Source organism: Euleptes europaea, chromosome 16, assembly GCF_029931775.1.
Source record: "Euleptes europaea isolate rEulEur1 chromosome 16, rEulEur1.hap1, whole genome shotgun sequence".
NCBI classification, from domain to species: domain Eukaryota; kingdom Metazoa; phylum Chordata; class Lepidosauria; order Squamata; family Sphaerodactylidae; genus Euleptes; species Euleptes europaea.
In genome coordinates this window covers 44,727,774-44,747,771 of record NC_079327.1, presented here as the reverse complement: position 1 = coordinate 44,747,771, position 19,998 = coordinate 44,727,774, and the positions used below count along the sequence as shown (strand labels likewise).

General features: G+C 42.6%; 1 protein-coding gene across 4 annotated transcripts in view; it reads left to right on the top strand.

Annotated features, from left to right (window-relative positions):
- Positions 1-19,998, top strand: part of AP1S2 (adaptor related protein complex 1 subunit sigma 2) — a 51,380-nt gene that overhangs the window by 11,734 nt on the left and 19,648 nt on the right. For 3 of the 4 annotated variants that reach the window (XM_056861987.1, XM_056861989.1, XM_056861988.1), the window contains exons 2-4: positions 7,947-8,125; positions 17,198-17,306; positions 18,823-18,960. In XM_056861987.1, coding sequence (XP_056717965.1) covers positions 7,947-8,125; positions 17,198-17,306; positions 18,823-18,960 — 426 coding nt within the window. Of the gene's footprint in view, positions 1-7,946; positions 8,126-17,197; positions 17,307-18,822; positions 18,961-19,372; positions 19,405-19,998 lie in introns of all 4 variants that reach the window. The other variant, XM_056861990.1, reaches the window with a different exon arrangement.

Below are 19,998 nucleotides of genomic sequence, written 5' to 3'. Positions count from 1 at the left end.
TCATTCTCGCTCAGAGGGAGAAGGGCATCTTCATTATGGGTGTTTCCTTTTCCTCTTATCTCGGGAGGCAGGAACCAAATATTTAAATTTTTCTGACCTCTGAGGGTAAACGCCCCCTTGTGATCAGTTCTATTTCCTGCCTTGAACGGGAGAGCAGCCTTCTAGCAGCTCTCTGCTACAGAAATAATAGAGAAACCTTAACCTTACTTATTAGACCTAAAAATATTCTTATTTTAACAAACCTAAACTTAACCTAACTAATCTACTACTCAATTCTATTTACTGTCTTAATTTTCTGCCTATTCTCCTCAGAAGGGTCTTTTCCCGCCAAAAAAAAAAAAAAAAAAAAAAATTGGCGGATCGGCATCAGGACAGCTATATAGCGCCTGCCAATTTAGACCCTAGCCTGCTAGTGGCCTTACCACTACAATTAGATGAACCCTCGGACAGTCACTCTGGTGACCTGAGGACCAAAACTCAAAAGGGAAAGGCAAAAGCGGCAAGAACGGCGCAGGCAAGTACAAACGGCTTGGCTCGACCGCTAACAAGCGCGCCAAATGCCTGCTGCAAAACGCACGCTGCTCTACCGCGCCTGAAAGACGCGACTGCCAGATCGCAAAAGAAAGCGGCCGGGAGAAAACAGCGGCGGTAGCCGCTCCTCCCACACAGCATGAACGGGGGAAATGAAGGAGGCTGGCGGCTCGCCTTTTTGCCTCGCCCGCCGTGCTCCGTCCTTAGGCGGCTCGCCTATTGTTATTCAAGGACGGGAAGCAGCGGGAAGCAGCCAGGAGAACACAGCGGCTATAGCCACTTCTCCCACACTGCACAAACGGGGAAAATGAAGGAGGCTGGCGGCTCGCCTTTTTGCCTCGCAATGCTCCGTCCTCAGGCGGCTCGCCTATTATTATTCAAGGACGGGAAGCATCAACGGAGACATCGACTGCCGGTAAGGTGACTTCGCCCCCCCCCCCCCATAGATGCAGCCTGTTTTACTCCTGTAAGAGCAGAGCTCTCCGCCCTGATTAAAAACGCCTTCTCAGATGGCTTAAGGGCAGTACAACTTCCTTATCCTGCCCCATCCATACAGGGATCGTAGGGATCACACCCTCCAGCACCACAAACAGTAATCTGATTGCTAAAAGGGCAGAATATCAGCCAAAGGCTGTGGCTCAGTGGCAGAGCGTCGGATTGGCATGCAGAGGGCCAATTCTGGTAGTAGGTGATGTGGAAGACCTCTGCCTGAGATCCTGGTGAGCCAATCACCAGTCCAAGTACTACCAAGAGAGTACGTGCTGGCCAGCCTAAGCAGCGCTGAAAGCTAATTCATGGTCACAAAATTGCCAATTGGTACCCAGACTGTCTATAGTATTTAACGCAGAAGATTTCCTTCTGCATTGGCATAAAAACCTAGCTACTCTTGATCTCTCAGAGGACTCAGAGTGGGAGAAAAGACTCCAGATAGGTTTGTGCCAGCGCTTGATTATTTCTAACTCTGTTGAAAGCAGAGCGGGAGAAACCAATGGCACCCATACAATGCTCCACAGCCTCTAGGAACCCTTTATATTTGGTTTATCGGTGCTTCTAAAATTCTAAAAGTGCCTTCAGTAGAATCACCTGTCACTGCCTTCACTCCCTCAACCTTGTTACATGGCCTTGCCATGATTAGGGACCCTACAGATAGGAAGGCAGAGTTAGCAGGCATAAATGCTCAGAGGCCTTGGCACTCACTATCAAGCGCTTCTATCACATCTGCCCTAGTATACAGAGCGGCAATAATTTGGACTAGGAAGTTATATCAACTTTTTCCACAGGAAGAAAGAAACGCCTTTACAGGAGTACCCATGTTTTTTGAGAGTGGTATTCTTTCTAACTGATTCGAACTTCGATGCCATGCCATATGCAGCTAGGACACTAGCCGCAGCATCAGATGCCAGAAGGGCATCCATGTTTTTTTTTTTTTGAGAGTGGTATCCTTCCAGCTGATTCTACCTTAGATACCATGTCATCCATGTTTTCGAGAGTGGTATTCTTTCTAGCTGATTCCTCCTTAGATAACATGTCATATGCAGCTAGAACGCTAGCCACAGCCTCAGCTGCCAGAAAGGCTCTCTGGGTACGCCCCTGGCAAGCGGAGTATATAGATCAAAATTGGTTATTATGGGCTTCCTGTATCAGGGAAAGACCTTGCTTGGAGACAATTTGGTCCCCATATCAGTGGAGACCAAAGACAAGTTTCTACGCAAGGAATCCAAGGGATCACTCCCTCTATGTCCTTTCGTGCATACCACATACTTCAAAGATACAGACCTGATCAACCTAGAAACCACCGGAACCAGAATCGCAGCTCCTTTAGTAAAGGAGGACGATTCAATAAATCTCCAAAATCCTCCACCTTCCAGGGCAATAAAGGGGATAAACCCTACCGCCCAACCAAACAGTGACGCCAGCCACCAGTCAGTGGAAGGCAGGCTCAGCCTATTACACCGTCAGTGGTCACCTCCCAACCAGGCCTCTGGGTCACAAACATTATCTCACAAGGCTATCAGATAGAGTTTTTCTTACACTCCTTCACATCGACTAGTAATATCTCCAACATTCCCCCCCCCCAAAAAAAAAAAAATCCATAGAATTTCAGAGGCCTCTTAGACATCAAGGCGATGGAGCCAGTCTCACCATTAGAGCATACATTGGGAGTCTATTCAGTATTCTTTACTGTTCCCAACAAAGGCGGCTGATGGAAAGCCATCCTAGACCTCAAGTTTCTGAACAGATTATCCCATTAAAGCGCTTCAGGATGGAGACACTAAAGTCAGTCACACAGGTCCTCAGGGAAAAGCATTTTCTTACATTCTAATACACCCGGCACATTGTTGTTTCCTTCGGTTCCCGTACAAGGGACACCTCTTCCAATTCAGGGCCTTACGATTCGGGTTATCATCGCCCCTCCTCGAGTATTCACCAAAGTTCTGGACACACCAGTCACATCTCTGCGCGAGGAGGGCGTGAGAATGCACCCTTCTCAGACAACATTCTGATTTGCGCAAGCTCAAACTAGCAGAGCATAGATCATTCAGAGAGAGTTCTGAAGAGGTTAACAGAACACGGGTCATAATCAACTTCAGAAAGACCCACTTAATTCCATCCCAACGATTGAGAGAGATGGGGGATGGACATAGACACACTGACAAACTCCTTATACCTTCCAGTGGACAAAAATCCACAACATTTCATCTCTAGCAAAGAAAGCGATTAATTCCCGGTCGCCTTCTCTAATGTCCCTGACCAAACTGAAGGGTCACATGTCTGCATGCATTCCCGCGGTTCAAGGGGCACGCTTACGAGCAAGACCTCTTCAATGGTTCTTGAGGCCGTACCAAAGAGACATACCAAGGAAGAAGTGACAGAAATCTCATCCTGACCGATGAAGTCAGATCAAGACTAGTATGATGGTTTCAGTCTCAGAATTTGACGAAAGGAAGTTGGTATCTCCGTCCAACACCAATTCAAATCTTCACGGACGCGTGTCTATCAGGTTGGGAAGCCACACTCAAGGGACAATGGCTCAAGCAACATGGATTATCAAGAACAGAATCTTCACATCAGTGCCCTAGAAATCAGGACGATCCTCAGAAGCGACTACATTTTTCCTTGGGCCGAGTCCAACCTCTCATCAAAATCAGCAGAACATATTCAGGGCACAGTCAACATACAAGCAGACTGGCTCAGCAGACAGGACATCAGCGAGGCAGAATGGTCTCTACATCCAGAGGTCTTTCAACTTATTACTCAGAGATTCGGCACGCCACAGATTCATCTGTTTGCATCCAGCATCATCCACCAGCTGCCAAGGTACTATTCCATGTACCGTCAACAGGGGGCGGAACAAATGGACCTCTTAATGTCACCAGGGCCACACGACCTACTGTACGGGTTCCCCCCCTCCCTCCAAGGGTATTGAGAAAGGTACGACTTCAAAAAGCATCAGTCAGATTCATAGCTCCATATTGGCTGCGACGACCGTGGTTCCCATCTATAATTCAGATGTCCATACAGAACCATTGGAGACTTCCCGACAGACAAGATCTCCCTCTACAAGACCCAATATGCCATCCCAATCCAGGGTGGTACAAACTGACCGCATGGGCACTGAAAGGAGATGACTTATAGCCCTAGGTTATAGCCCGGTGGCCGTCACTACCATATTGACAACAAGGAAGCCATCAGGAGGGACAGAGCTTAGGGCTAGCTACCTGCACTCTACAAAGGCAACTGGCATCTATAGCTACCATAGTACCCAAGGTATCTGGATACCGCTTAACCAAACACCATCACATAAAAGCCTTTTTAAGGGGCGTCAGTTATTTAGCTCCTCCTGTTAGACACAGGTTCACAACTAGAGCCTGCACACAGCTTTGACAGCACTCACACAACTACCATTCGAACCAATCACTGAGATAGGACAAAATGTAGCTGCAAGTTTCACAGGGAGCAGGACATAGTGCTTACATCTTCTGCACTAACCCCAAGAATCCTAAGGAGAAGGCCTGGCACTAGCTAGATCTAAGAAGGGCATTATCTTACATTTATTACATTTATCTTACTAAAATTATTAGGAACTCTGACTCCTTATTCGTTCATATCTCACCACCTGACAAGGGCAAGCATATGTCCAAGGCATCCATTGGTAGGACCATCACCTTATACATAACACAGGCTTATAGAATAAGTAACCTACCTGCTCCTGCGGGCGTTACTGCCCACTTGGGAAGAAGTGCGGCTACTTCAGCAGCCTTCGACTGCCGTGCTTTATGGAAGAGATATGTAAGGCTGCAACTTGGTCCTCGGTGTCCACATTTGTGAGACACTACAAATTAGATCTATACTTGTCAGCAGATGCCGCCTTAGGCAGACGAGTACTGCAAAGTATACTTCAGGACGTCTAACCCTCCCAAGGGCGGGGGACAGCTCTTGTATGTCCCATAATGAAGATGCCCTTCTCCCTCTGAGCGAGAAAGAGCCTTGGCTACTTACCGTGAAGGCTTCTTCTGCTCAGAGGGACGAAGGGCATCTTGCCCGCCCAGACGTCAGTAAAATATAAATAAAACAAATAAAATAAAATTACAGGTAATCATGGTTACATCTAACTTCCAGTTGACATTCAATTCAAGTTAAACGCTGTTTGTTGGTTCATGACTTATAGTTATCCTAAAGGTTCATCGTTAATGTTTATTAGGAACTTATTTCTTGTATAGAATTATAACTAACATGTTTCTTCAGTCTATCTTAAATATATAAGGCTCGGAAAGTCTTTAACTGATCACAAGGGGGCGTTTACCCTCAGAGGTCAGAAAAATTTAAATATTTGGTTCCTGCCTCCCGAGATAAGAGGAAAAGGAAACACCCATAATGAAGATGCCCTTCGTCCCTCTGAGCAGAAGAAGCCTTCACGGTAAGTAGCCAAGGCTCTTTTCCAGTGACTCTTGTCGTCTCATGCTGTGACCAAAATACGATAGCCCAGTTTAGTCATTTTAGCTTCTAGGGTCAGTTCAGGCTTGTTTTGATCTATAACCCGCTGATTTTTTTTTTGGCAGTCCACGGTATCCGGCAGGCAGTACCCCAACAGAATACCAAACCGGTCTTGCACTCCCAACACTGGTACACTTGGTACATCCAGTGTGGATCAGATTTAAATCACTAGTCAGTAAGACTATGTTTAAGTCATGGTTTTCTACATAAACAGCACTTCTCATGATGTTGTTTCATTCGGGCCATCAGGCCTTGCATTTCTTTGTTGCACTGTTTGCATTTTGCACACATGCCTGCCTTACCCATAGGTACAGGAACTTCATTAAAATATTCCCAAACTTGTTTTTTCATCGCTATGGAAAACAAATAGAATACCACAAATCGAGACCTGGATTGATAAAGCATACGAATATATAACAATGGCACAATTAACTGAAACACTACAGAAGAGACTCAAAAACAAAATAGAGACAAATGGAAATCCTTCTATGAATACATTAAAAACAAAAAATAACAATAAAATCTTATAAGACTCAGCAGACTCATATTTGAGATCAAACACAATTAATTAGCAAGTTAATGTAATATGACACTCTATAAGGGGGCAGTACTAGTTATATTAACACTGCACAATATGTATTTATCTATTTTTATATTTTTCCTTTTCTTTTTTTATTCCCTTGCCCTTTTTTCCTTTTGTATCCCATTTATTATCAAAAATCAATAAAAATATTTATATAAAAATATTCCCAAACTGGGTCTCTTTTACAGCCTGCTACCATTATAGGTTTTCTCCAGGGAGAGAATAATATGATATACACACAAAGATCCCAAGACTTGTGGAGAATACTGCTCAAAAATGTTCACTATCATTTTTACTGCTTGCCCCTCCCTCTTTACACCTAGCTCCTTCTGCAGATATATTCCACTCCAATCAGTCTTCTATTCATTTAACTTCTTGAAACTTATCACTTAAGAGGTAAGGGGTTGTGTACATAGATGTGCAAAGGAGCAATGGGATTAAGGTCTTTTTCTCAACTCTGTACGTTTATAATATTTTTGCCGTGAAGAAGAGGCATGTTATTTCTGCAGACACAAATTCAGTTTTGAGAACTGCAAAACCAAGATTTAATTTTCTATCTTCTAGATAGAAAAATTGTTCAAAATAATCTCACGGAAACCTCTGGAAAAGCATGACATTGTGAGTGGATTAATGGAATTCATTTACCAAAAAATGTAAACATTGCATCAGCATACAGCCTCATTCTACATAATTAAAAACTAATCCTTACTTCATGATGAATAACCTTTGGACTATAACGTATCTTAAATAGAAAACTATCTTTAAGTAGATTTTTCCTCAAAAAGCATTTTATTTAAAAAAATTAAATAAAAAAATCTGTTTTATTTTTAAAAATATATATATTGATTTTTATCCACCCTGTAACACTCTCAATCCTGTCAGAGCCCTAGACAGGGCTTTGAGCCAGGGGGATAGAATCCCAATATACAGTGACATCACGTTCCCACCCACCAGGCCTATGCTGATGCATCACTGAGTTACCCTGGGGTACATCACTGAGTACCCAAAATGGGGCAACCAAGCTACCATCAGTGACTGGATACAGGAATCTAATCATGTTCTGTTGAAATATGTCTCTCCGCTTCTGTGCACAATTCAAAGTGTTTGTGCTTGCCTATAAGACCCTAAACAGTTTTGGGGCTAGGGTACTTGAAGGATCACCTCCTCCCATATTGTCAATCCTTTCAGTTAAGATCCTGCTAACAAGCTCTGCTCTGTGGGTCCGCCTGTAGAGGTGAGGGTGGTGGTGACAAAAGATAGGACTTTTCCAGTGGTGGTTCCTTGCCTGTGGAATGCCCTCTCTCGAGGTTTTCTTGGTGCCCACTAAACTCTCTTTTAGGCACCAGGTCAAAATATTTCTTTTTACCCAGGCTTTTAGTTAGGGGGTTGATCTTTTTAAATTGTTTTTACAATGTGCTGTCTGAGGACTGTTTTGAGGATCACTTACACTTTGTGCTTCAGGGCTATTGGCTGTGTTTTAACTGTTGTTAGTTTTAATGATTTCATCTTGTTTTATTTTTGAACTGCCTCAAGCAGGTCTCTGAAGAGGTGGCATATAAATGTTTTAAATAAATAGATGAGGGGAGGCATTATCTGATATATGTTAGCACAAAGTTAATTTATAGTAACATGCCTAGGGTGGGGAGGGGGAGTGCTATTCCCCTCTGTTGCACTGTGTTGCCGAATGTTCAGGATGAAAATGTTAACCCTGAGCTTGTGAGAAGTGTTAGGAATGCTCCTTTCCTGGTATTCAGTGCTCTTTATTAGAAAGGTATACCTCTCCATACTTGATGTGGTTAAAGACTGATGTTAACTATGGTTTCATTTAAATCTACAGATGCAGTTTATGTTGCTTTTTAGTCGTCAGGGAAAGCTGAGACTTCAGAAGTGGTATGTCCCGTTATCTGACAAAGAAAAGAAGAAAATTACAAGGGAACTTGTTCAAACGGTCTTAGCCCGTAAACCGAAAATGTGCAGCTTTCTTGAGTGGAGAGACCTGAAGATTGTCTACAAAAGGTTGTTTTGCCTTTGTAAACTTATAATTGCCAGTCACAACAAAAGATACATTGTCTGTACTATTTAAATACTTCCTTTATTACTATGTGTGAAAAAACATATCTGCAATTTTCCTCAATGGCAATTTGGTAATGCTGTAGGAACTATTAATTTCTGTAATACTGGTGTGTTTTTTTCATTTAGAAATGTGCTGATGAAAAGATTAGGGTTTTTTTTCCAAATAGTTCTAATTCTGTACTCAGCTGTTCTTAGTAAATTAAAACAAACAACTGAAGGCAATGTATAATTTAAAGGCATGGTTGAATGTGGAATCTTGACCTGGTTCAGTTTATGTAAACTAGAATTAAATCTTGCATATGAAAAGATAAGCTGGCACAGCACTTTATTTTTCTAGAATTTTGGAGTTTAAAACTAAGAGCTATGAAGTATTTATAACAGACTGTTGAAGTTGAATGAACGAACACTGCTCTTGCTAACCGCAGTGAAATTATTTCTGCCTTTTGTAACAGATTAAGTATTACTTTGCCCACTTGTAAATCTTTCTCAAGGTTGAAAGTGTCACTTACTACAAACTTGTTTACTACCTGGAGGAATACTCCATGACAAAATGGAAGAAGGTTTTATATTGCATTATTATGTAGATGTTTGAGTTTAACAAGTTTTGGGCTTATATGGTTTTGAAGTTCAAGTTGGTATATTTTGAAGTGTGAATTTGATGAATTGTGATATTCAGGATCAGGAAGGATTTTTTGTTTTCAAATTAGACTGGCTGGTGAACCACGTTTTTGCCTTCCTGTAGCATGTGATTTATATGACACATCATGAACTGTGTTAGTTTTCGTGTCCACTCTGTCTCCTTGTAGCATGCTGTTCTTGATGTATTGAGGACTGTTGGTTATATGACCCTGCCTTATAAGCAAGATGGTATAAGTTGTACTAGCTAATAATTAAGCAAATGGGTATGAACACATGGATGCACTTGGAGACTAAAAGGTTAGAAGAAAGACTCTGGAAAAAATAGTGAGACCCTATCTTTGCAGGAAAAAATTGAGAGAAGGTCCTCAACCAAAAGCTGCGTGTGTGTGCTGCCCTCATGCTTCCAGGGTACATCAGTAGCAGAGAGCAGCATGCAAATGTGAGCACTCTGTTGGACAAAGCTGGGTATTAGACTGAGGGAAGAATTGGTCTTCTGTTTGCCAATGCCTTCAACTTGGGGATGCCAGTTAGGCTAAGGAGGTGCAGTTAGGTGTAGGAGATGCCCCCCAAAGTCCAGTTTTTTCTCTCCATTGTTCTTTTAAGCTATGGACTATGGCAAGAATGGGCGGGCTGCAAATTTTAAAAATAAATAAAGAATTGGCCTCTTAGGAAATGATTCTTCTGAACTTAATTTTCTCCTCCCTCCCCTCAGTGTACCTACAAATGTTTTCATGGATCCCTCCTTATATTATTGTGTCACTCAGTGAAAATGTGCATACCATGTGTGTTTGCTCCTAATTTAAGTTCTCTGAAACTTGTTTAAAAAGTTAGGGTAAAAGTTGAGTATGAGGCAGTCTATCACTAGAGTTCTATACCGGAAGAAAGAGAGATTTGAATGGCTACAAGCCATTGATTGTCACAAGCTCTGAAGAAAGTGTCCAGCACTAATGGCAGCTGTTAATCTTGGCTTCCTCCATGCCTTCTGTGAGGTAGGCTCAGTTGAGTAGTGGAAAGAATGCAGAGCAATCAATCTCTGAAAGCTGTCTTGTAAGGCTGGCATAATGCACTACATTTGTACTATCTTATACTCAAGCAAAAAGGTGGTCTTACTGTATAATGTGATAATTATGAGCCCTTGGACTCACACTTGTGCACCAATTAGTTGTACTGGTTCTGACCCTTTTCTTAAAAATGGTAGAATTGGTAAAAGTATGCCCTTTTAAGATGACTAGATGTAAAACTGATATAAGCTATAATTGTAGAAAAATAGAAATTGTTACTGAGATCAGTAAAAATTATTAGTGAAAGTAAGATTCTTGTATAAACAATGATAATGCAATGCAAAGATATTACAAAAATGATAGTGTATTAATATTCCTTATTAAATTGTCATGTAACGCCTTGAAATTTAAGCCAGCTGTTCTGTACCCAATGAGCTTTCTTATGATCTTGGCAAGAATTCAGGCTTAACACTTGGTAATTAAAACAAACAAACACACCCTTCTCTTCCTATTGAAAAAAAAAAAACAATTTCAAGAAAACTGTGTATAAATAAAAACAACCAAAAAAAAGAACCATACAGGTATTATAACCTAAAAGGAAGTTTGTGTTGAGAGTTTTAGCAGGAAGATTGAGCTTGACTATTTTGTGGTATGTGAAGAAGCAGATTTAGCTGGGAGGAGCAAGGCAGGAAAAAACCCTCAAGTGCTCTAGGTGATGGGAAAAATTAACATTTTCCCAATGCTGATTATTTGTGCAGTTATTATTGAAAGAATTTCCCAACATAATGATTTTACTGTAGCCAGAAATGCACAGCCTTAATTCTGGGAGGGGATTTCTTTACATTGTTAAACTATTATGTTGGAGATTTTAAAAAAAAGAATAGAATAGAACCAATTGTGAAGAAAACTTTTTCTGCTTAAAAATAAGTACTTAAAGACCCATTATGTTCTTTCCCTGGAGCAAACACAACAGGGTACAATTAAAGGTATTAGCAAAGCATGTAATAGTGTAAAATGTTTTAAAGATTAAACGGGTATTAGAAAACGGATTACAGCAAAACTAAACATTCCTGAAATGCTGCAGAAATTAAACTTCCACTAAAGATGAGAATGCAAATTAGAATGAAAAATGTTTATTACGTTATTATTTCTGTATATTTTAACGATTGCACATCAGTAAACTTGGTAATGTTCTTTACCTTACTATCTTCTGTATGCTGAACAATTTCATTGCAAAAAAGCTTCTGAAATGTTGATAGAACTTCAAGCGAGTGTGTTCTGGCTTTCACCAAAAGGTTGTGTGAGAAATCTGATCTTTTCCTGCTATGTCAAGCATAAATTAGTTCTTCAAACAGATCTTCATTTTTTTCTTCCAAAATTGTCAGTATGCTTTTTTGGTCTTTAAACAAATTTCCATGAAAATGTGTTCCCACTTTCCTGAAAAGCACGAAGGGAAGAGAATCACAGAAGTGATGTTCTTTTTGTTTCAAATGTGTGCCAAGAAGCTTCAGGGCTTTAGTGTGGTGCAGACAGCTGTGTTTTATTGCTGTTGATTTTCAGTCGTGGTGATTAATGGGGAAATGTTTTTTGCAACTTCATCGCTTACATACGTTTCTTTCACTAAATAATTCAAAATGCAGTTTGAGCTAAGGTGATCACATGTGCCTTGTTTTAATTGCTTGATAATCAGAATTCAAAGCAGACTATTTCATGCTGCTGGGGTTTCTCCCCTCCCCAAAAGATATTTTGGTAAAGCTCTCCCCCCTTTAGTTGGGAGGATTTGTTTTATTTAAGAACTATTATCCTAGTTTGATGAAACTCATTGACTTTTTCTTCCCAGTTGCTCTTATATTGATTTCTTCAGGCAGGTGGTATTGGCTACTCTTTTGGTGAAAATATGGAATTTAACTACAGCATCTATACATTGATTGACAATTCTTTACCAGTAGTTCATTCAGAGCCCTAACCTGGTTGGCCCAGGTTAGCCTGATCTCGTCAGATCTCAGAAGCTAAGCAGGGTTAGCCCTGGTTAGTATTTGGATGGGAGACCACCAAGGAATACCAGGGTTGCTGTGCATGGGAATGGCATGGGAAAACCACTTCTGTTAGTCTCTTGCCATGAAAACCCCCAAAAGGGGTCGCCATAAATCGGCTGCGACTTGACGGCACTTTACACACACAGTTCATTCAGAAGAAGCTCAGAAAAGCCACACAACAGTGAAAATTAATGTTTTTTTTGTTATATAAAGATGCATAAAGAAGTATCTCTCCACAGGAACTATCTTTGCAGCAGAATTTAAAATAGTTGCAGGTGACAGCTTTTCAGTTTGAACATTCAAACCACCCCAGTGACAGACAGCCCCATTCCAAGACCCTGACAGTGGCAGCACACCCACACTGGTGTGGTGCAGTTGCCACTAGTCAACATCCTGTGGCCATTTCATGGAGTGGAAATAAATGAAAAACACCTCTACAAGGTCCAGGCTTCATAGTGGACACACCAGAGTCTCTAACAACACTTCTCAATAAAGGAGTGGCATGCTGCTGATGGACCTGGTACAGCCAACCACTGCCTGTTGATGTGGCCATGGCATCCTGATATCACGTTGCCTCAGCCCACAAGTAATGTGCTAAAAGACCGGGGAGAAGCCCAAGGCTGTTCAGCTGGTCCTTTGGCACAGCTGGGATTTTGCTCCCCAAAAAACATTGTAATGGGAGGCTGGCCATTAGCACAGCTGGGATTTTGCCCCCCCCCCAAAAAAAAAATTGTAATGGGAGGCTGGCCATTAGCACAGCTGGGATTTGCCCCCCCCCCCAAAAAAAAAACATAATAGGAGGCTGGCTGCCCATGCTGACTGGCTGCTCCATGTATACATCACTTTGACCAACAAGCCTTTATACGCCATCTCAATCCTTCAGCCATGAAGCTTGTTTCCACTGCTCAGTCCCTATTGCCCCATTGACTTTGGTATTTGGCCCATCACACCTGCCCCCCTTATATGAAAGCTGTGTATCAGATACCAACAGTGATGTAGAAAATGAAATCAGGAGTCCTGTCCCCTCCCCCTTGCAAGACCATGCCTGTGTCCACTTTGGGCCATCCTCCCCCCCACCCAAGCAGGATGCTGAAGACCACTGGAGTCAGAAAAGGGCAGGGGTGGGAACAGAGTCCAATTTGTTAAACAGATACAGTTGTAGAAGTATCCGCACCTTCATTAAAATGCATTTGGAAAACTGGATGTAGGTCAGAAGACTGGCATTGCCTGTTTCCATGTTCCATAAAGGCTTCTGTGCCTCTGTAGCTGAAACCTGAGACTGCAGAATGACAGGTACATCTGTCCCAGTCCCTGCATGGGTATGAGACAAATGACTGTGCCAGCCATGTTTGTGCCTGAGCACTTCATGAAAGAGCAGGAGCTGGACTTGAGCAAAAAATGTTGGCAACCTCCTTCTGATCACTTCAGCTGATAGTGTCAGGAGCAAGCCAGGAGGATGGTATGCGGTAGTGCGATTGTGCTGCTCTCAGGTGCTATTGTGCTGTTCTGTCCAAGGCCAATCTGTGCCCCATGTTTAGTCTTCATAGATTCCCATACTGTGGAAATCGCCAAGTGCTCCTTCCTGCCTCTGGGAGGGGGGTTGCCTAGGTTACCAGTTATCTCCTTTTGCTTTTCCATATATGCTGTGCACCTTGCCTTTGCCCCGTACTAGTGTCCTTTTGAATATGGCTTCTGAAACCTGTCGATTCTAACCAATAAAACTGCTTTCGTGGATTGGCCGTCTGCTGAAATCTGTTTATGGGTTTGCTGCAGGGCTAGAGCTTACAGATAGCCATGCTGTAGACTTAGCAGGTGGTTTGTATCTTACTGGGAATGTTGCCCTTCTGGGTCCCCATTTTGTTGGATGGCTACCTGTGCAGAGACAAAATAGAAACATGGGCAGTAATGAGTAATGTCTCATACTGACAATGAAGAGGAAGTGATTGTTCAAATTCTGCATGTGGTGCTTTGTCAGGATCCATGTTCCCCATCTTCCTTGGAGGGCTGCTCCTTTTGAGGACACTGTGTAACCATTGAGGTAACACTTATCTGTCACTCATGGGGAGTTGCAGTGGAACTGTCTTCACTGTCTGTTAGGGCTAGTGCATGGTACTCTCATCCTGCAAGGCAATAGGCACCAGTGGTGTTTGCCCAACAGAAACAGAACAGAGTGGGATGGCTGGTAGTCACCCTGAACTGAGGTTGTGCATCCAATGTCCCTCATGTGCAGGAGATAGTGCTCCCACCATAGTAGCATGCTGACAAGCCAGTATTGGTATGTCACCATGATCCCATATGTCTTCACAGCATTGCTTAGTGCAGGGGTGGGGAACCTCCGGCCCGCAGGCCGCATGCGGCCCGCGAGACCATTTTGTCTGGCCCCCGGCCTACCTGCCAAGGCCTGGAGCTCCATGGCCCACCTGCCGAGACCTGGAGCTAGCTATTGCTAGCCAGGCCCTTCTCCCGGCGCTTTCGGCTTTGCAGGGAGGCAGGAGAGCATGCTAACGAAACTAAAAGCTGATTAAGTGACTGTGGGGGCGTTTCCCCCAAGTCTCCCTGCTTCCTGTTCCTGGAGAGAAAGTTGTTGGGGCACCCGCATCTCCTGCTGTTCTCCCCGGCCTGCGCCCTGGCGGCAGCGGCGCGTTTTAAAGTTGTTGAAGGCACCCAAATCTCCTGCCGCTCTCCCTGGCCTGTGCCCTGGCAGCGGCAGCGAATTTTAAAGTTGGGGGCACCCGAATCTCCTGCCACTCTCCCCCACTCTCATTGCCCTGCTGATGGCCGTGCTGCACTCTCCGCTAGCTCGGTGGGCTCCTATGCAGCCTTCCCCTCACTCTTTCCCGAGGCCAACAGGTAAAGTGTGTGTGTGTGTGTGCGCGCGCGTGCAAAGGCAGGGGAAGCAGCGGAGGCTTCTCTTTGATTGCTCCCGGCTGCTCACGCGGCTGGGGGCTGCCTGGCTTGCTTGTGTGTGCGCGAGCACAAAGGCGGGGGAAGCCGTGGAGGTTTCTTCCCCATCGCTCCCGGCCACTCATGCGGCTGGGTGCCGGCTGGCTGGCTGGCTTGTGTGTGTGTGTCTTTGTGTGTGCACGGGTGACAAAGCAGGAGGAAGCCGCGGAGGCTTCTCTCTGATCGCTCCCGGCCGCTCATGCAGTTGGCTGGCTTGCGTGTGTGTGTGCCCGCAAAGGCGGGGGAAGCCTCGGAGGCTTCTCGATCGCTCCCGGCTGCTCGTGCGGCTGGGGGCGGGCTTGCTTGTGTGTGTGTGTGTGTGTGTGTGTGTGTGTGCGCGCGCGCACACAAAGGCGGGAGAAGCCGCAGAGGCATCTCCCTGATGGCTCCCAGCCGCTTGCACAGCCGGGGGTGTGCCTGTGTGTGTTTGAGGGGGAAAAACTGGGAACCCCTCCCTTTCTCTCTCTTTCTTTCTCTCCCTCTCTTTTCTTCCTTCCTTTCCTTCCTTCTTTCCCTCCTTCCCCTTTCTTCTCTGCATAGTTTCTCCAGGTGGTGGCTGGAGACCTGGCAACCCTAGCTTCTCCCCCCCCCCGGGATACCTACGACTGGTATGGCCCCTGAATTATGTTATAAATATGGAAATGGCCTTTGGCATGAAAAAGGTTCCCCACCCCTAGCTTAGTGGTTTAATATACATGTTGATAAGCAAAGGAGGCATGATAGAACTATTTAGTACCCCACAGCCCCAAAGTTGCGGGGAAGTGTAGTAGTTCCCAAGAAACATCTTCTGTATCCTGCCCTTCAGGAAGGATCAGAACTTCTGCAATACAGTATCTGCCACCTCGGCTAAGAATACCATAATTGAGTGATCCCCAGTGTGGTGTGTATGGGCATCCTAGTGCCTGATAGTATGTTACTGGTGCCTGCCTACTTCATTAGTCTTGGGTGTAAAATCTAAAGGGTCCTGAATGAGTCAGGAAAAAAGAAAATTTGAATCACTCCTTACTGAATAGTAGAGTGTAGAGTTCATCCTGGGCAGACATGTCATAGCCACTTGCCCTCAAACTGACCATCTACTAGGCTTGCCATGTGGCCCTCCAGCACTCTGGTGGGAAGGATTATTTTTTTTAAAAAAAAGAATCATTCTCAACTGACAGCATTATGTTACTTCGGGGGGCGGGGGCGGAAAGTGATGTCATGTTCAAGGAATTGCCAGAAAACTATGGTTTTACCTAGATTCCTAGAAAGGTGTGACAGCACTGTAGCTTGATGGCACCCCCATATCCCCACCCCCATGGACTCCTGCCAGTTGCCATAGACACAGGTTTTCTTACGTCTCTGGGCTTGGCAAACTCTCTCTGTGGCTACACATGGAGCAAACCCTCTTTGGAAACTGAAACTAAACATCTCTTCCCAAAGTAATGAACCAATACTGCTCCCATTTATTTTTTTAGTGGCATCCACTCTTTTATCAAAATTCCAAAAGCACCTACATATTCAACACATGTGGGGACCTATGCCATGACTAATGTTATTGAAAGTTGCTGAGAGTCCCAAAAGATCTAATGGGGATACACTCCCTCCTCTAATCCATACCCCAGCATACATCATCACCTAAAATTACCAGAGCATATTTAAGTGCCAAAGCCAGACTAAAAATAAATATCCCATTCTATCTATCTGTCTAGCAGACTAGAACCAAGAAATCATCACATGCTTGTTTGATCACCTTGCCCAGCAATGAGAAAGACCAAGAGCTGATACTAGGTAATTACTATAAATATGCCATCTCAGTTTTAAACCTCTCTTGGAACTTCTCTTGGCATATTTATAATAATTGCCTAGTATGTATTTATATCTTAGTTGTCGAGTGTCTAGGCCTCTTTATGCTTACATATGGGCAAGGCAATATGACAATTTCATTATTGTTCAAGTGATTTCAATAGGCTTAGACTGGAATAACTCTGCATAGAATTGTACTGGACACTAATGGTGCATGTGCAGTGTATCAGTGGTCAGCTAGTACGTATAAAATGGACATACTGGCTCTGAATTTTAATTGCTTTTAAGCCTTTTTCTTAATGATCATGGTTCCCCACCAACAGGAAGAGGTGCAATCTTGCAACTATAATGGTTTAGGAAAGCCATAATCAGTTACTTTGCAAACTGTTTAGAAGATGTACCCTTGAGGTGAGTTTGTTATTTTGTACTATTGGTGACCTCTGGTTTACTCTGAGAATTTGGCACAGTCAATTTCTACATAATGTGTGAGGGCATGTATAATTAACTTCTGCCCAAAAAAGGACTGGGTTTCTCTGTGTTAATTTCTACCGAGGAATGGGCAAGACTGTATAAAACAGTTGCTACAGCATTTATATCAGCATTTTCTTTTACAGGTATGCAAGCCTTTACTTTTGCTGTGCCATTGAAGATCAGGATAATGAGCTAATAACCCTGGAAATAATTCATCGTTACGTAGAATTGCTTGATAAATACTTTGGCAGTGTAAGTCATTAACTTATTTCTTTAAATTCTTATTTCTAAATCTTGAATGTGTGAATAAATTAATGCATTTTGTTTTATATATACACAAAATCTATATTTTCTAGAGGAAAATAAAAAAAATGCTATTTCTTTAAATATACATATCCTTCATCTGGTGAATTTCATCAATAGTCCGTGGCATAAAAAGCACCACATACCTTGGGCATACATGTGGAGGAAATGTGGGAGGGAGCTGTTAGACAAAATGTGGTAAGGTAAAAAAACTTAAGAGTGGTGTGTTATTTGAAAGCACATGAGCAAACAAGATCCAGTAAAAATAGAAACCCACCTGAATAGGTGTGAATCGCTCCCAACAGATACTGAACTAGCAAAGTAAGTAGTATTCAGTGCCCTTACCTGCTAGCTGATATTAACACTTCACACCTCTGACAAAGCTGGCACAAAAGGCTGTATGACAATAACACTTCAATCGTGGGGATCCTTACTTGGGAGATGACTTGGTTAAGTTCACAGGCAGCACAATCCTAAGGGGGGATAGCTGCATCGCAGCTGGGGATGGCACAGCTGAGCCACTTCCTCAGCAGCTTCTTGTGCCGGGGCTAGCAAGCCTCCAGGGACACTCCCCCAACACCTGTGGAAATGCTGTATGCAGTTCCATGGGGCTGCGCCAACATTTTTGCCAGCATAAGTTTGTGCCAGCAAAAGGGGGCATTCCTGGGGCAAAAGGGCTCAAGGGAAATGCTCCCCGAAACACTCCCTTTGACACCAGCATGAGCCCCTGCACCGGAGGTGTGCTGTGGCTGTGCTGGTGTCCATGTGTGGTGCTGCCATGCCGCTCCCCAGCACCATATGTACATAAACATCCATAAGATTGTGATGCAAGTTTGTTAATTTTTAGGCTGCCTCCAGACAGTTTAATGTTTTGGTTGCAACAGAGTAACCTCGCCTGAATTTGGTATTTTGGCTTTATTTTATAATACACATAACATAATCTAGTGGCTAAAGTGAATGCCATGAGTGACAACTTGACTATTATATAAAATATATCAGTGTCGTATTGGAGACTGCCAAAACTACATAGTAATGATTATTTTCCCACTAATATGTTGCATCAGAGCAAGCCAAATGTAACAGCCAGTAGTCTGCAAACATTTAAAAAGTTTTCTTCATCCAATGCTATGGCCACTGAAGATTTTCAGTAATGTTATGTTATTTTATCTCTGATTCACCCAACTAAGAGACCTTTTAAGAAGGGAATAATGTAGCTATTGGCAAGGTGTTGCATTTGCTGATCGGCACATGTTCTTATTTAAGTGAGTGTTCCTGAACTACTTTTGATATTTTATTCAGTTGTCCTTTACCAGTTCCTTTTGTGCTATAATATGTAACCATCACATCTAAGGGATCACATGAGAATGGAAATAGATATTTTTAAACATTGTAACAAAACAAAATCCTACCCTAGCACCCTAGCCAGGATATTGAATCTCAACACTTTACCTTTTACTCTTTTTAGGTATGTGAACTTGATATCATCTTTAATTTTGAGAAAGCTTATTTTATTTTGGATGAATTTCTTTTGGGTGGGGAAGTTCAGGAGACCTCAAAGAAAAATGTTCTTAAAGCCATTGAACAGGCAGATTTGTTACAGGAGGTAAGCAAATCTTCATTCTTTCAAAAAAACAAAACACGAGCATGCTATGCTCTGTTTAGGAAAAGCTTTTGTTTCTTCAGAAGTGTAGAAAAAGCTTTTCGCATGTCTAGCATGTTGTTCCTAATTAATGTTTCTCTTTAACAGTATTGCTTTGTCCATTTCCTGTTTTGTTAAGTAGAGTTCATTTCACGCAGTGTGGTAACTTCAAACAGACTCTGTTAGAATTTATTTCATGTTGTAGATATTGCTAGACATGCAACTACAGTGTCTCTATGTGTATTTTGTTATCTGTGCATTTAATTTTTGTCTGATTTAATTTTAATATTTTCTTAAATTAACTGAATGATTATCACTAGTTTTTGTCACACCTGATGCATGTATGCCTCTTTACTGTTTCATTGCTGAAACCCAGAAGCTAGACTCACTACTTTGAGACACTTTCAGGTATAGTTAACATTAACTGTTTTAAAGACCAGTCTTGATACTGTAGCTAATTGACGTAGATGTGTGCCTTGTGTTTAGAAAATAGTTATAATACTAGTCTTAGAAATGCTGCAAATGAAGTAGATTGGGGCAGAAACCTCTCAGTTGCTAACAAAATGCATAAATAGTAGTGTTCTCTGCTAGCTCTAGTGTACTGCTTAGTAATACAGTTAATTAAATTAAATAGTTGCAATTTGTTGGAGGAAATAAAATTCCTAAAATAACACCCTTCTTACCCAGCTCATGAATTCCATTATTTGTTAGCTCTAATTTTGAAGTGATAATGAAGAATTTGTGATCTGGATGTCTTGTTTGAACTGTAATTATTCATCCAAGTTATGAGCGTGTTAAAGTTTTGACATACCGGCTGAAGTAATTTGAGTTAAGGCAATTTTTAAAGTTCTTCTTGCCTGAAAATGCTGCATGGATAGTGTTCTGTGATGTGTATTTATTTTAATTTGTGATGATATTTAATCTTCAGTCCCATGTGTTCATCAGTATCTCTCTAGGTAGCAAAACAATCCATTTTCTAATCTCTTCTACTTGAATAGATGT